This window comes from Tauraco erythrolophus, chromosome 20 (assembly GCF_009769465.1).
Source record: "Tauraco erythrolophus isolate bTauEry1 chromosome 20, bTauEry1.pri, whole genome shotgun sequence".
In the NCBI taxonomy this organism is placed as follows: domain Eukaryota; kingdom Metazoa; phylum Chordata; class Aves; order Musophagiformes; family Musophagidae; genus Tauraco; species Tauraco erythrolophus.
The window spans coordinates 9,848,429-9,864,966 of NC_141484.1; the positions used below are offsets into that span (position 1 = coordinate 9,848,429).

A 16,538-nucleotide genomic window follows, 5' to 3' on the forward strand; every position below is an offset into this window, starting at 1 on the left:
CAACCCTTGCCTTCCGCGCGCGTTTGTGCACAATGACTCGAGAGGCGAACGGAGGGCAGCGCTCGGCGGCATGGCGGGAGCAGGGCAGAGCCCGCGGCCGGCACGAGAGGGGCGCTTCCCCGCTCCCTGAAGAGCCGCCGGCCACGGGCCGCGGGATCCGCCACCACCGCCTGTCCAGGGGGACGCGCCCGCCCCTTCTCCGCCCGCCGCCCCCGCCCGCCCTGCCGCAGCTGGGCGGGGCCGCACCGCGCGCGCCGCCGTCCCTCCATCCTTTCGTCCCGCGCGGCGCCCCGTAGGAGGGAGGGCGCGCGCGGCGGGGCGGCTCTGCGGCGCGCGGCGGCCGTTGTCACGGTAATGAGCGCGGGAGCGCCCGAGTCGCGACACCCGCGCTGTCGCCGGTGCCTTCGCCACCTCCGAGCGCCACCCGCTGCCTGGGACGCCGGGCCGGGCCTCCGCTGCGCGGCGCCGGGCGGGGAGGGGCGCGGCGGGCCGCATGGCGGCGGGCGGGGCGGGGCCGGGCCGTGCGCGAGGAGCGGCGGTGGCGCCTGAGGGAGGGCGGGCGGCGGGGACGGGGCGGCTGTGCTTGGCGTAGCCGGCGGGAGGGATGGCGCGACTGACCGGCTGTTCCGCCCGGCTCCAGGGGCAGCGCTGCCGGCCCGCCGCGGGCATGGCTTCGGGCGAGGAGGATGGAGCGGGGCCCGAGGCGGGAGATGGGAAGGATCAGGAGCCGGGTGTCGGTGCCACCAGAAACGCCCTGGAGAGCTTCACAGAGAGCCAGGAGGTTCGGGGGCTCATCGGTAACCTGGCGGGAGTCTTCGGGGACCTGGCGAGTCGAGAAACGACCGTGGAAAAATTCATAGGTGAGTGCAGCATCTAAAGGCGGCATGTGCTTGTGTTCCTTGGAGGAACTTGTTACCAAAACAGGACTAAACTGCTGATTTTGGATTAGCGATAATGCTGGGCCTTTATCAACAGGTAGTTTGGATTCCTGTTTTTTACTTGTTTTGTTTTCCAGGTATATATTCCACTTTTACGTGGTATTTAACTGCTGTAAATAAAACCCCTGAATTCTGACCCATGTTTACCTCCAGTCTCCTATTCAAACGCAGGCAATAATTTAATTAAAGTTTGTATGTCTGTTAAATAAAGCTATTTTTGTATCTAATTGCTTGTTAAAAATACATACGTTTTGAGCTTTAAAGCAGTAATTTCATGTTTTTACTTTATATTTCATAGCAAATATGAAGAGCAGCTGATTCTATGCAGGTCATGTAATTGTTTCTAAGTGGAGGCAGGTGGGATCTGACTTAGCAGCTGAGGTTTTGTACCATGTAATGAAAGCTGTTCTGCTCCTAGACCTCAGCTGAATATAGAAGTAGTGTAATTACACAGGTATAGCAGTGTCCTAGGTAATTAGCCCGTTATAGTGCACATCTGTGTATTGAATCCAATATTCTGACCAGATGATTTGCAGGAGTTAATTCAAAGTTTCACAGCTTTACAGATCAAGTGAACTAGCATTTTGCAAGTACTTTCATAGAATCATAGAACGGTTTGGGTTGGAAGGGACCTGAAAGATCATCTAGTTCCAACCCGCCTGCCATGGGCAGAGAAATCCTCCACTACACCAGGTTGCTCAAAGCCCCATCCAACCTGGCCTTGAACACTGCCAGGGATGGGGCAGCCACAACTTCTCTGGGCAGCCTGTGCCAGTGCCTCACCACCCTCAATGTAAAAAATTTCTTCCTTATATCTAATCGAAATCTGCCCTTTTTCAGTTTAAATCCATTGCCCCTTCTCCTATCACTACACGCCCTTGTAAAAACTCCCTCTCCAGCTTTCTTGTAGGCCCCCTTTAGGTACTGGAAGACTGCTGGAAGGTCTCCCCGGAGCCTTCCCTTCTCCAGGCTGAACAGCCCCAGCTCTCTCAGCCTGTCTCCATAGCAGAGGTGCTCCAGCCCTCGGATCATCTTCATGGCCTCCTCTGGACTCGCTCCAGTAGTTCCATGTCCTTCTTTTGTTGGGGACTCCAGAGCTGAACACAGATAGTGAAATTGCAAATTGCTCAAATATTGAGCCAGTGTCTTTGTTTTTGACAAAAAGAAACTAGCTGGGGAAAAAAAAAAGCACAGAAACCCCCAAATTTGGAAATCTGACCCGGCATAAGTTATTCAGTAGAATTATACTTGATTGACTTAACTGACTGTTCCATCTGAGGAGGTTGATGATGAACATCTTCAGAAAGAAGTAGCAAGAGCACTCATATTTGTGTTGATTGTTTAGTATCACATATGAAATGGTGGAATTGATGAAGTAATTACTGAAAAAATCTTAGCCCCTGAAAGGCCATCATCTCCTTCATCTGATCATCTTGCTGTTCCGCCCTGTCTTTCATATCATATATACTGTCTCTGTGTATTTAAATTGTATTTATGAATTTTCTGCATGCATCTTTGTCATGTAAGTTCTTATGAGAAGAATTTCCTTGCTACCCGTTGGAACCTGTGACTTGAATTTCATGGGCACAGGTCCTTTGAGGGTTGGAGAATATTGCTGCTTGAGAGGGGTCCTGTCGTTGCCCGGTAAATACAGTGATCACATACTTAAAACCCATAGGCAGTGCATATCTTGTTCAATATTTGGTTATAATATTTAGTGTCATAAGGTATCGTTTGATCTTTTCGGGGCAAAATATCCCAAATATGGTAACAGGCTAAATGTGTGGGATGTAACATTGAAATTTAGGGAATACGTTTAGTCTGTATGCAGAGAACTCAGTAACGATCATTTACAGAGGATTTTAATACAGGTCTCCAGAGTGTTCACAAAAATGTGCAGTGCTCATTTTTTTTAATGAACTGTTAGAAATGGAAGTCGGAAGCTAGTTTAATCTGCAACTATAATTTCGTAGGAAAATTTAGGAAGATCATTTTTTGAAATGATAGCATTAGAAGAACCTTTTTCAGTTCATTCTTTTCAGCATTTAGATCTGAGGTTTTACTTTAGATTGCCAGACTGTGATCTGGAAAAACAGTTTGGCAAGAGAAGGAATTTGCTGTTAAATTCTACTGAGTGCTGATGGAATTTCTTGCATTCACTAGTTCTGTTATTTATACGCAGCTTAAGGTATTATTAATTACAGTGGGAAGTTAGTGATGATTAGGAGCTTGAGCTTCCCAGTTGATAGTAGACAGCGCTATGGTATCCCAGTGGAATTGTAGAAGTTACTGCAAGGATGCTGTTGGACTGGATGGTGTCTTGAGAGTGATTGTGCAGTGTCATCCACTGATCAACTCCAGCACTGTTGAGTTATGAGATCTAACTGCTGGTGTGACAAGCAGAAAAAGGGCATCGAGAGCAGAATTGTTTGAGAGAGAAACAAACGCAGGAAAAGGAGAGGTTAAGAAGATATTTTAGTTTTCTAATTGAAAAGTTATTTTCTGACCAAATATCTAAAATGACCTAGGCAATCTCCAGTGCAGTACTGGATCACTTAATGATCTCTTTGGAAATCCAGTTTTTGTTTCTGTAGCTGCTTTTTGTTAATTCTACGTTTAAATTGAAATGCTTTTGTTTCTAAAAACCGTGGCAGGTTGTTCTTAGTCTTTTCAGTACTCAGTTTTGGTTTGTCTTTCCTCAAGTCAGTCCCCAAAAGGCAGATAACATATTGCTGCCAGCAATGTGTTGTAAGTAATGTGCGAAGTTTTGAGGACCACAGATAGTAATAGCTACGGTTTGCATGTGTCCAGGTTAAAATGTGTCAAGAACTCTTTGTTGTTGCTGAATGATTTCTTGTGTTCTATTTCAAAATAGAAAACTAGCTCTGAGAATTGTGAAGAGCACCTTCACTTGCAAAGTAGTGCTATATTGTGCTGTTTTCTGCTATAGTCAGGTAACTCAAAACAAAGGGAGGAATTTTGCCATGCCTCTACCCTGTTTTGGTACAGATTCTCAGTGGTGAAACTGTATCTTTAAGTATGTTCCAGGCATGGGAAGGAAGATAGCCTCGTGGTAAAATCCAGTATGTCCAGGGAGAATTTCCGCATGGCTGTGTTAGCCTCAGGGTTGGAAAAGTGTCCTGCAGCTACGCTACTTGATGTTGAGATATCTTTGTGCATGTGTTTTTGAAGACAATCAGTAATTTGACACGCTAACGAATAGAACAGAAGTAAGTGGGATTCTGTATGTTAATGAAGAAGATGTGAACAGCAAGGCAGAAAGGTGTAAAGCAGCATTCTGGTTCTGTTTTTGCAGTTATTTCTCTATAGTTGTCTTACTTTTTGACCTCGCGTACAGGTGGTGGCAGCACTTCGCTGAAGGGTGCTGAAATCTTAAGCTAAAGCTGTCTGGAATCAGGCATGTATCTCACAATTAATGCCTGTAAGGGCTTCTAACCTGAATAGCTTACAACCAATATATTTTCCTTTTCAGGTATAATGGACAAGTACCAGGAGCAGCCTCACTTGTTGGATCGCCACTTAGGTAGGAATGTCATTTTTAAACACGTTTTTGTTTATATACTTAAAAATCCGTTAAACTAGAAGGTCCATGTTTGCATTACAAGATTGCTGTGGTTGATATTACTTATATGAATGACTACTATCTCCCTCTTTATTATTACAAGTATGAGAAACTGTAAGCTAACTGCATGTAGTCTCACATTTTTTTCTTTCCTTTCATCAGAGTGGATGATGAATTCATTGTTGGATATAGTACGGGACAATGGATCTCCTCCCCTGCTAGTTCACCTGGCTTTTAAATTTCTTTACATCATTACGAAGGTAAAAACTCTCAAATTTAACATTCTGTAACTAAAATGTGTAAATAGCCGATATTTTCTTTGTTGTTTAAATAACTTTAAAAAATTTTATATTTTCAAAAATAGTAAAGTAAAAAAATATACAGTTGTCTAAGTGATGCAGTGAAATGTTTTAAACTGTACTGTGAAAGATTAGTTCTCTTTTATGATTTTTGTGATAGCTTGTGTTATTTAATGATCCAAAGTAGTAAAAATCAAGGTCTGAATGCAAAAAAAAATTGCAGGCTTTGAGATACTGAGTGATAAAACAAAAGTCATAATGTTAAAAAGAAGATTAAAGTGTGATAAAGAATGACATGGATTGTGGAATGTCCATCTGAGCATAAGAAAACATTTTTTGACTGGAATAGGTTGCTCAGAGAGGTTGTGGAGTCTCCATTCCTGGACATACTGATACCCAACTGGATGTGCTCTGGGCAGCCTGCTGTAGGTGACAGTGCTTTAGCAGGAGAGTTGGACTAGACAGTCTCCAGACTTCTTTGTTTTAAAGTTAACGAATCATCATTCCATTAATTCTTAATGAGTTTATAAAACTGCAAAAATCTCCAGGTATTAGAGACCTTAATTCATGTTCTTACTGTTCTTACTACATGAGGGTCATATACAAAAAGCTCCTCAAAGGGTCTTTTCTTTTTACTTAGTACTTGATTCCAGATGACTGACTAATTTTGAAACTTTCTGTTACAGGTGAGAGGGTACAAACGTTTCCTGCCACTGTTTCCTCATGAAGTAGGTGATCTACAGCCTGTTTTGGACATGCTTGCAGACCAGAATCCAAAAGACTCTGAGGTGAGAACTTGCTGTGCTTTTTGTTTAGCTTTTGTGTCTCCTACAGAAAAAAGCTGATAAAAAATGTGAGAAAAAAATCTGGAAAAAAGTGTACAAAGCTATGATATACCCTGTCCGGTGTCAAATGAACATCTGGATTTCGTATGAAAGTCATCCTGACTGAAGAGAAACATCTTATTGAAGGAGAGGTCCTGTGTTTTTCTTTCCTGGGATATGTTCGAAGGATTTAGAAGCGATGGCCATTGGGGTGCAAGCAAAATCTTTAAACACTCCTACAAGGGAACAAAGTAATTGAAACAACCGTCATAAGACAGGCAGCGAAAGATATCGAACTTCTGAAAGGAGGAACTGGAAAGTCCTCTTCCTGCTATGCATGTCATGTTCATTTAACTTGAAGTCATAAAAGTCAAAATGCAGGAAACAGTATTTTAGGTTTTATGTATTTATTCCTGTTTCTTAATATAAACAGGCTAGTTTTTAAACCTTTAGGTTTTGTCAAAGTTGGCATGAGAACTTGTATTTTGATGAGGAAATGAAGAAGGTAGTTAATTTTCCTTGTTTAATTTCATAAAATGTTTTTTTTTTTCTCCAATCCCCCAATATGTATTTTCAGAGCTGTAAGGATTTGGGTTTTTTTTAAATTTTCTTTTGAAAGTAGAGATAGGAAGATTGGAGAAAATTGCACAGTTATGGCATGAAGCATGAATCACTTGTTTTTTTTGTCTTTTGGTAATATATTTATTCCTGCATATGGAAAAATAACAGAATTTCAGATTTTTTTCTGTTTGCAATTTGAAAAACAGTGCAACACCACCTCGTTATGTGTCCTGATTTAAAGTTTTACTTGATTGGGAATGTTTTGGACAAGCATTCTGATTTGAAAAAATATTTAAGCCAAGAATTTTTAAGCTTTGATTGAGATCATAGAATCGTAGAATACCTCGAGAGGGGACCGTAACGATAATCCAGTCCAACTCTAAGATACCATAGTCATATTCTTATATTTTTGAATAAGAAAAAATTAGAATTCCAAAAGGCTTATTAAGATAGATGAAGTTTAAGAGAGATCATCATCTATGATAAGTAACAAAAATCATGGATATGAAGACAGTAATTGTATTGCTGGTCTAAATTCAAATAATTTTTTAATAACGTCACTTCTGACCACTTTGCTGCTGCTGTTGATGTAGTTGTACAGCTTTTCTTTCTCAAAGAGAAATTTCAGCAAGACTAAAGGAATCTGATTTTGTACAGCTTTTCACAGTTTAAGTATTCTTTTTTTAAAATTCAAGTACTTGATTTATGATGTATTAACTTTCATGGCGAAACCTTAATATAGAAGCTCTGTAAAAGTTTCTTCTCGTCTCTCCATCTCTCAAAACAAACATAAAGTTGTTTCAGTAAACCCCTGAAAATGTTGCATAAGAAATTAGGAAGAACATCATATTTCTCTCCTGTTTGTGACTGGAGGCACAAAAGGGCTGAGGGAAGCAGAAAATGGGAAGATGGCAACATGCAGTTTTCCTTTGGGAAGGAAGTAAACTTGTCTGGATTTCAGATTCAAAGGGACGGTCCATTAATTTTGTTACAGTTTTCCTGTTTGGAATCTCTTGTAGTTCTGTCTCCTTTGGAGTTTCAGAGCATTCAGGCTCAGAGTTTTCTCTTCATCTTTGAAAGTTCCTTGGAGTTAGTGGGTAGTTTGTGCTCCAGGCACTTTGTTGGAATATGTTCCAGAAAGTGGAGTGCATGTTTTGTTTTACCATTCTTTTCCAGACTTGGGAAACTCGTTATATGCTTTTGTTATGGCTCTCCATGATATGCCTGATTCCTTTTGATCTGGCCCGTTTCGATGGAAATGCAGTTTCTGAGGAAGGGCACGCTCGTGTGCCGACCATGGATCGCATACTTAAAATCGCAAAAGTAAGTATAGTACGTCTTGTAAGAATTCCAAACCTGTGATGTTTTTCTTAGGCTTAATCTTTCAATATGTCATAAATTATTGTCTTTTCAGAATATTGTTTAAGACCGTATTTTCTGTCTCCAGTCTATAAAAATTTCTCCGTAGTTTTGAAATCATCATAATGTTCTTTGCTGCTTCAGTGTCAGATGAGATTGTTACTTGTTTTCCCTGAAGTAATAAACGACCTTATTTTGTGACTGTCTGATGTGAATGCATGCCCTGTGTTACGTTAACAGCTTTTAGCATTTGAAAATACTACCTAGCTTCATGTGAAAGCCCAGATCGATGGTTTATGTACGAAATCAGTGTTTGATCAAGATGAGTAACGTTGGAAGCTATGACTGCAGGAAGAATTTTCAACCAAGGCAAAGTTTCACTAGGCGTAAGCCGCAGTGGCTTCCTTTTAGTGAAGTGGTTTAGTTAGGGAAGTGGTCCTCCCTTTAAGATAAAAATGAACAGCAACCCCCTCCCCACAAATACCTGAACAGCTTACGCTTCTGACACTTGCAGCACTTAAATGGCTTATCACTTGTAGGCGTGTAGTAGCACAAATCTGACTGTGAGTTAAGGTTTCAGTAGAGGTAAACTTGCTTTGAAAGATGCTAGAAGGGAGGCACTGTGGTCTGAAATACGGTCTGTTAAATGGGAAATTGAGTTTTTTACTATCTTAAGCTCAGTTTGTAATCATAATTACATAATATATGTCATCATAATCATGTTTATCATCAGAAGTATTAAGTAGTATATTCCTGTGTAAAGTTGTTATGTAGTTGTTATTAAATCTACATGTATGAATTCTTTTACAGTTAGTTTTCTTTTACCCTTAGTGTTACTTGGTTGTCAGTGATAAGGCTCGAGATGCAGCTGCTGTACTGGTTTCAAAGTAAGTCTCTCTTGTGCTTCTTGGCAGAAAGGGAAAAAGCCAGCTCCCATATCTTCTGCCATTTTTTGGTCTGACATGCCACTAATGACAGCATTGGGAGGACTGGAAGTTGCCAACTGTATGTGGGATGTTAAACTTGCTTGAATGAGATACAATAGTGTGTTTATTCTTGGAAATGCTGTGTTTTCTTCTGCTTACTAGAGGAACAGGTATCTATCACAAGTGATACTGCTAACAGGATCCTGTTCAAATTGCCTTCTAGGTACTGGTTTGTGTTACAGGGTTTCAGAAAGATGCAGTTACTTTGTGGTGTTGCTGATTTTTGCAGTGTGTTGCCTGCTAGATAGAGAATTGATATCTAATATTGCTGGCTTGATGTTTCCTAGAAGTACTTCAGTTATGTAAAAGGAAACAGTAATGCTAAATTTTTTTTTCTTAATATACCTCTTGTCACTTTCTTCATTCTGTTGTCTGGAAAGCAGTACTTCCATTTTCTTAGGTTTACTATTGTCAAATAATTCATCAAATGAAACAGGTGTAGGAGAATGGTGCTTTCTAAATCCCATTGTTTTACACCATCTGTGTTCAGACACCGAACAATTTGTGACAGAGGTGCCATTGTTCTGACTTTTTTTGCATTGCTTCAGTAATACTGATGCTAGGGTTGTTTATAAATTTGAAATAATGGACTTCTGTATCTCTTCTTTCCTCTCCCAGTGCCGTAGTGGAGATTGATTTCATTCGTGATGCATGTGAATATAAATTACAAAGACCATTAACTGTGCTAGTACACATGTATCTTTTTTCCAGTATATATCACAGTACCTGTTCCAATATATTCTAGCAGAGGAGGGCTTTAGTCAGCTCAGTTTGTCATCTGGCTTTTCTTTTCTCTTTCTCTTTTAAAGCAAGCACCCCCCTGAATCTCGACACTACCCTGTGCTCTGCCCACACTAGGGGGCTCTGCTGGCGAAGTTTTGCCAGTGTAGCTGCAGGAGCAGAGACTGCAGGGTGAACAGGGTGAGATGATGATAGTGGATGTGGGTAGCTGCTCTGAACAATAAAATCTGTGTTAACGTTTTTCTCTGGGTTTAGAGGCGCAAAGTTTGTGGGATTAATTGCATCAAAATAGTTATTAAATAGAACGTTTAGTAGAGCAGATCCTCAGTGTCTTTTTGGGAAATGGCTGTCCATGTTACTTATTTTAAATTTACTCTGAACTTCAGTCACAGGACTCAATGCTTCAGAAATTTGTATTTAGTGAATGTAATGCTACAGTCCTGAATCTGATGACAAAACAAACATTTTTGTGTTTTGTTTTAGAACTGACATTGTCGTGCCAAAAATTTGTGAAGGAGTTGAGACTAGAATCGTAGTTCTCTGGTGACTAGTCCTGTACTTTTCTCATTTACTCTGAAATATTTCAGAACAAAATCTAAGTGAATGCATGAAGCATTTGAATAGTCTTTAATAAATAATCTTGTCACAGACTTATTTACACATGATAGAATGTAGATTTGTCACCTTATCCAAATTAGTTTTTGCAGTCATTTTGGGAGTGATAATTGGCATTTGCTTTTCTAGGATTTTTATTGATCTACATTCGTAATTCATCTCTTTACAAGTTGACAGGAGCAGAGGATTTGAGGTGAAAGTGTGACATAAGAGTGAATAATTCTTGAGCATTCATATGTGCCTGAAGGTGCCCTTTGTCTTCTTCACTTCCTAAAAACTCAGGAAAAAACCCTAATCAACCACCTGTGATAGATTCTTGAAGGTACATCCAGTGTTTGGAAGCCTTCTCAAGTAAGGTTGACAGTAATGTCAAAAGATTCTTTCATCACATTATACTAACTGAATTTGCACTTCATTTGCACTCCAGTGCAAATTACTAGTGGAAGCATATATATAGTAATGTGATCAATTACAGCATTACAGTCAGCAAAACTTTGTGTTCATGCAGTGCTGAGCCCTGGATTTCAGGGAGATTTCGTAAGTGCCTTACATCCTAATGCAGAGTATTATGCAGGCATATTATTAGCAGTTATCCTATGTTCTCTTCACCTCCGTTTTATTGGCTGAATTAATTTTCATTGAAAGTATGTATTCATAACAAATAAGGTGATAGAATACATTAAGCTGGTTCTAGTACCAGATGTATCAAGGTGTGTGAGACTTTAATGGGAGCAAAATTATTATTTAGTGCACTTATAATTATTTAGTTTACTGTGAAAACACCATTTTCAAAATAGCCTAATGATTAAAATGCTTCACCGGGAAGTAGAAGACCTGGGTCGAAGGCCTTTTGGCCTTGGTGCACTTTAATTCACTGCTTTCACATCCCAAAACAGTTCTTTAATGAGCAGGCATAGTTAATCTGTGATGAGATCACTGTTTCATCTTATTAAAGTTAGACTGTTAGGTAGGCAGGCATACAAAAGTCCTGGGATGGACAGAGAGATAAAATACATGAGTCTTAACTGTAACATGCTAAGCAGGGAACTGCTTGGGGAGGAAGGGAAAGTCTGTGTTCTGGTTCCTGCTCTAAGAAATTTATGAGTTTCAAGTGAAATTTAGAAACATCAGGATCTAAGACATCCTTTTTTTCCGAAGTAATTTGCTTTTCATAGGGCACAGGAGCTAGAGTTTTTCATGAATTCTCCTTTCTGTCTGCTTAGTGACTTGGTTGCAGTATGAGGAGATGAGACTTATCCTTACCTTGCTTCTAGTCTGGAGGTTAGGGCACTCCTTTGAGAAATTAGAATTTAAACTCCTGTGGCCTGGGAGAGGGTCTAGGAACCAGTTCATCTACTTTACAGGTTACTTCTGTTACCTGCACTGTTGTGCAAAAGAGAGCTTTGTCCTTGCTGCTCTGTTATAAAACCAACCACCCTCCTCAACTAACCCCTCCCCTAAATCCTCTTGTTCTGTTGCTGAACACAATAGACACTGACTTGGAAGACAATTCAAGTGATCTGTCTGCTCACTGTTCCCTGTGTTCCCTGGATTTCATGTTCCCCGTGATACAGTACCCCACTGAATCGGTGGGTGCGTAAAGTAACCAGATACAGGCTCTGCATGCATCGTTCTTTCAGCGCTGTGAACTGTACTTTGCGGGCTTTCCAATGTGCCTTGTTTCCTTTACTTGCACTGAAACAAAGTTGCTCAGTTTAGTCTGACTCTCTGCTGGAACAGGTCCCTCTTTCTGGATGCTGAGAGTACGGAGTTAGATAACTGACGCAGATGCCCTGACTGTAGCTTGACTGGCACCGATGGTGACTGAGTGTAGGTTTAGAGAAGTTTAGCCACGACGAACCTCTTTGGCCCTCTGTAAGATGGGTAACAATGCACCTCTTGACCCATCCAGTGTGTTAAATAACAAGTGTTTGACTTTTTCAAATATCCAAATAAAAACAAATACGGCACTGATGATTGCTCCTTATGGGCCTGGCTGATACCAGTGCAGTATGGACCAGTTGCTCCCTTGCACCAATTTTCAGATTTGCAGAATAGCTGGCTTTGGTGAGAATAGTGAAGAATCCTTGTATTTCTTTCAGCTTTTCACTAATTGTAATGAAAACAGTTTTTATGTGGGACCTTTGGAAAATTTGTTGCTTTACAATTAAGATGAGAAATCTCTAGAATCCAGTTTATAGGTTGGTTTGGAGTGAAAACAAAATTCTGGGTCACAGCCTTGCTCAGAAGCAGAAGGGCTAAACATATGATGGTTTGGTGTTCCCACCCTCAGTGATTTAGGAAACTATCCACTGGAGAATTGTTTTTAGGAACTGCAACCAGTTTGGATAGCAGGAAAAATTCTTTTTCATTGAGAGTCATAAAGTTGGTAACTGCAGTGTTTTGTTTTTTTTTTTCCGTGACAGATTTATTGTCCGCCCTGATGTCAGGCAAAAAAGGATGGCAGACTTCCTGGACTGGACGCTTTCAATGTTGTCTAAATCCTCCTTCCAGACCATGGAGGGGACTGTTGTTATGAATGGCATGCTCCAGGCCCTGGTAAATACTCTTTTTCCTTTAAAAGACAGATGATTTTATTTATGATCATATGGTACTGTTATGGTAGACCTTTAATAGCAAATGCACAGAGAGAGGTTTCTGTTTATTAAAAAAGGATAAGATAATGTACAGCTAGAATTTCCTCCACAATGGTTTTGGAGATGTAACTTCCCATGTATATGTATTTTCCTTAAATAGTCTTGTCATCACCAAATTAAAGTTAAGTTGCCAGTATAGATACTGATAAGTAACTCTCAAAAATGCTTTTCAATATCCAATTGTGTATTAGTAACCATTTCAGTTGGGGTTGGTTTTGAATGTTTTTGCTTTGAACAAAACCTTTGAAATAAATTAAAATATTAGAACTGTACAAAATAAGGTTGGCTTTCTGATGTAGTAGTCCTTCCTAGACTTTTCAGAACTGGTAACCAAAATGCAAGTGATTCTTGAAAGTTTAATACGTTCTTCTTTAACCAAAATATTGTTCTCAATAGTTTTAGTAAGATGTACTAAACTTGTTAGTGTCCTTGAGTAGTCTGAAAAAATGCACAGTTTGCTGTGGTTTTGCTTGCTAATCTGATAAGTTTTTTGTTTAGTGCTTCTTACCTGGTGAAGTAACAACAGTTTATGACTCAGAATTGAATTCTTAGTTGGGATTTTAAGATTTGTATACTATGAATGGGAAAAAATCTGTAATACCTGAACCACTACTATATGAGAACACTCCTCTTGTACGTTTGAAGAATATCTTTTTATAAAAGCTTTCTTGTAGTTTTGCACCCTTAAAACCGTGATGTGCATTTTGAAATACTTGAATAACAGTTCTGGTATCTGCTCCAGTTGTGATGTCTGAATATATTTGGGTGCAGTGGGGGATTTTGTGTGGGTGGAGTTGTTCCTTCTTGTTTTGGTTGTTGACCAAAGTCAAGGTAGCACAGGCAAAGTCAGATGATGTGCTCTTGTACGGTCTTTGCACCGGTTTAAGGGTTTGCTGGTGTTTGTATGAGTTTCTATAATTTGCATAAATTTGCAGCTCTTTTTCAAATAATTGCTGTGAGGACTTGTATGCAGTATGCTTCTAAACATCAAAGCAAAGTTCTGGAACAAGTGTGTGGTGTGTGTCTTTTGTTTGTTTTTTTTTTTTTTTTTTTTTTTCTCTAGCAGCTCTTCCAAATCAGAAGATACAAGAAATGATCTTTATTTAGAATAATTTAGGAGTTGCTGCTTAAGCAGGAGGAAGCATTATTTGTATGCATTGCAGTATGTTTCAAAAGACAGAGTGATGTTTCATCACTTTATTGTCAGATCTGGAAAGGGAGACTGACTGCCATTCTAGGTGCATGATGAGACCTGTAGGATGTATAATACATGAGTGTTTTGTCTTAATTCCTTTGAATTTGGCTTTGGCTCTATCCACCTGTTCATTAGTGCATACTAAGCGAAACAGGTGAATACTTAACAAGTAGAATCGAAACTAGAATGTGATACAATATACCTGGAAGCAGAAGCCTGCCTTCTTGCATTTCTATGATTTTTTTCCTTCTCTGTGGGGTAGCAGAAAGTATTTATTGGGCCGGTTTTATTTGTGTCCTACAACTTGTAACTCCTGTTCCAGTTGGTGGATATAAGCAGGCTGAATATTTAAAGCCTTTTCTTGCATTCGGTCTTCAGTTATTGATTTCAGTTACTAAAATGCAAGCATGAGTTATACCATTAGGGAGTAAAGATTTTCAGAATGATACCTATGCAGACATGCATAAGTGGAGTAGGAAATATTTATTTCAGGAGTTTAATATTAAGAATTTTGTAACACGCTTGTAACAATAGCACGTTGTTAAACAGAAAACATCAGCTGAAAATAAAATCAGTGTTTAAAATAAGTAAACCTTTTCTCTTAAACCTGCAAATTCTAACAGTCTGTACAGAAACGTAGCAAGTAATCACTGAGTGTGTAAAGCAGAACACATCCTCATGAGGGACAACTAAAACTTGTGTCAACAAGCTTCAGAGTTCTTTGCCCTTGGATTCTTCCAGGAATTTGTTGCTTTGAGAGTCAAACTGTAGTTGCATAGGCATTTCTTTCTGAACAAGCAGGAGAAAAAGACTGTTTTTCAGTTTCTGGTCAGTACAGCAAGGCAGGTTTGGGCAACGTGGCCCACCAGTGTGGGGATAAAAAGTCTTTCTCTCTTTTCATCAGATCAGCTTAAGGTAGCCCCTAGCAGAGTGAACTTCAGTTGAATTGTGACATTATGCTGGTTTTGATCTGCTGCATGTAGGAAATAGGTGGTAGTGAGATTGGCATGGCAAAACTTTTTAAAAAAAGACGTGAAACTCTGGTATTTCAATGAACTGAAACTGCAAGTTAGGTATGCAATGAGTGGTTCGACGTTGCTGCACTTTGATCTGCCTCGTCGTGGCCTTAAGTCGTGGTGATTAGGTATGCTACTGTTTAATCTAGCTCAGCATTATGTGTAGAACAAGTACTACTGTTTCATGATTCTTGTTGAAACACGCAGCCTGCATTACACATTTTAATTCCACCGATGCTTTTTTCTTTTTTTTCTTTACACCTGTCGTCAGTAATATATCATTTCACAACAGGTGTGCACTGGCAGGAATCGTTGCTTGCAGTATTTCGGATTCAGTTTTTAAAACTGCCCTGGTGTTGAAACTAACACTGGAGTATTGAATTAAATTCACTTTTATGCTTGGTTACTTTGTATATTTGAAAGATTATACATGTTGGATCAGTATGAAATTGCTACTTTTTTTTTTATAACATTTGTTTACTTGAAAGAAGCTTCTAACCTGTTTCAAGAATCTGCGTTTTACATTCTCTTGGTCTGGAGGTTTGCTTTTAAACCTGCCATTATATCAAACAGCTTTTTAGTTATTGCTGCAGGGTGTAGCACTCCCAGTTCTTGCGTGACAGAGATGTCATCATGTTGAGGTAGCCTTGGGCATTGAAACTTATTAAACCTTATTTGTTTTATAAGTGATTCAGTATACAAGTGTGAGTAATAATTAAAAAAAATAAAACGCCCTACACAGTGATCTGATGAAACTCGAGAGTCTTAAGAACAGGGCATTTCCCTGAGCTGTCTCTAATGCAAAAGTTATTTAGCAATAGCTACATGCTTATGTAAATTTTGCTCCAGGGAAGAAAGAACTCTCCAGCTCTATTCTTTCAGACCCAGAGGCACAAAAATAGAATATTTCCAAATAGAATGTTTCCCAAGTCTCTATATTTTTGGCATTCTCAAAGAACAAGGGATGCTGGGTTTGTCTGTTGGCGTTATTTTTTAAAAAAGGTGGTGTTGCTTAGTGGTTTGGTGATAAAGGTGTACAAAAAGCAATGTTGATATGAGGAGAAGAAAAACATTCTTATGTCTGCAGATACCAAGGGCACTAACCTTTTTCTGGTAGTACTTTATCTCCTCTCTTTCTGAATAGCATGGAGTATGCTAATGAGGCCTTGTCTGACACTTCTGAGCTTTTTTCCTTGTTACCAGAAGTATTGTGATTAGTTCAAGGTTCAGCAGTTCTATTATCATAAGTCTGTTTCTTTTTCCTGTTAGAATATAGTGCTGTCTCAAGCTGCTAAGTTTTTTTTTTTTTCCTCCAAGTGTTTCACATCTGTGGTTTTGGGCAGTCTTGTTAAGATGGAAAGGAACTATTCTGGTAGCCATCCATGTGTTGGTCTAAACTTTTCAGGCTTTCAACTGACAAATACCTAAGATCTTATGAAAGCTGAACTGCTGTTGCTGCCTGTTTAACTGGGTTCTGTATTGAAGTTTGTCAGCTTGATTACCATGTTGATGATCAATACCCTGACAAATACATGTAACCTACAGAAGAAATACTGTTTGTCTTGAAAGCATGGTAAGAGCAAGAGCTTTAACTAATCTGTTTTACCATTAGCTGCACCTACAGTGCATTAAACAGTCTCTACTTTCAAGCGAACTTATTCTGACAGCATGTCCTTCTTCACCTTGTTTACTTCCCCACATCTGGCCTGGAGGCAGGGATGGCTGACAGCTTTCCCCGGGCCTGGATGTTGTGTGACTACTAGG

The 16,538-nt window shown here is 39.8% G+C and overlaps 2 protein-coding genes across 2 annotated transcripts in view; both read left to right on the forward strand.

Annotated features, from left to right (window-relative positions):
• LOC147527366 (uncharacterized) overlaps positions 1-14,701 on the forward strand; it is a 162,685-nt gene extending 147,984 nt beyond the window's left edge. The window contains exon 6 of the mRNA XM_086623866.1: positions 14,688-14,701. The gene's annotated coding sequence lies outside the window, so the exon portion shown is untranslated. The remainder of the gene's footprint in view (positions 1-14,687) is intronic.
• Positions 668-16,538, forward strand: part of TBCD (tubulin folding cofactor D) — a 118,216-nt gene continuing 102,345 nt past the window's right edge. Inside the window, exons 1-7 of the mRNA XM_086623863.1 lie at positions 668-860; positions 4,432-4,482; positions 4,684-4,781; positions 5,507-5,608; positions 7,382-7,528; positions 8,396-8,451; positions 12,333-12,465. Of these exons, the coding sequence (XP_086479989.1) occupies positions 668-860; positions 4,432-4,482; positions 4,684-4,781; positions 5,507-5,608; positions 7,382-7,528; positions 8,396-8,451; positions 12,333-12,465 (780 nt within the window). The remainder of the gene's footprint in view (positions 861-4,431; positions 4,483-4,683; positions 4,782-5,506; positions 5,609-7,381; positions 7,529-8,395; positions 8,452-12,332; positions 12,466-16,538) is intronic.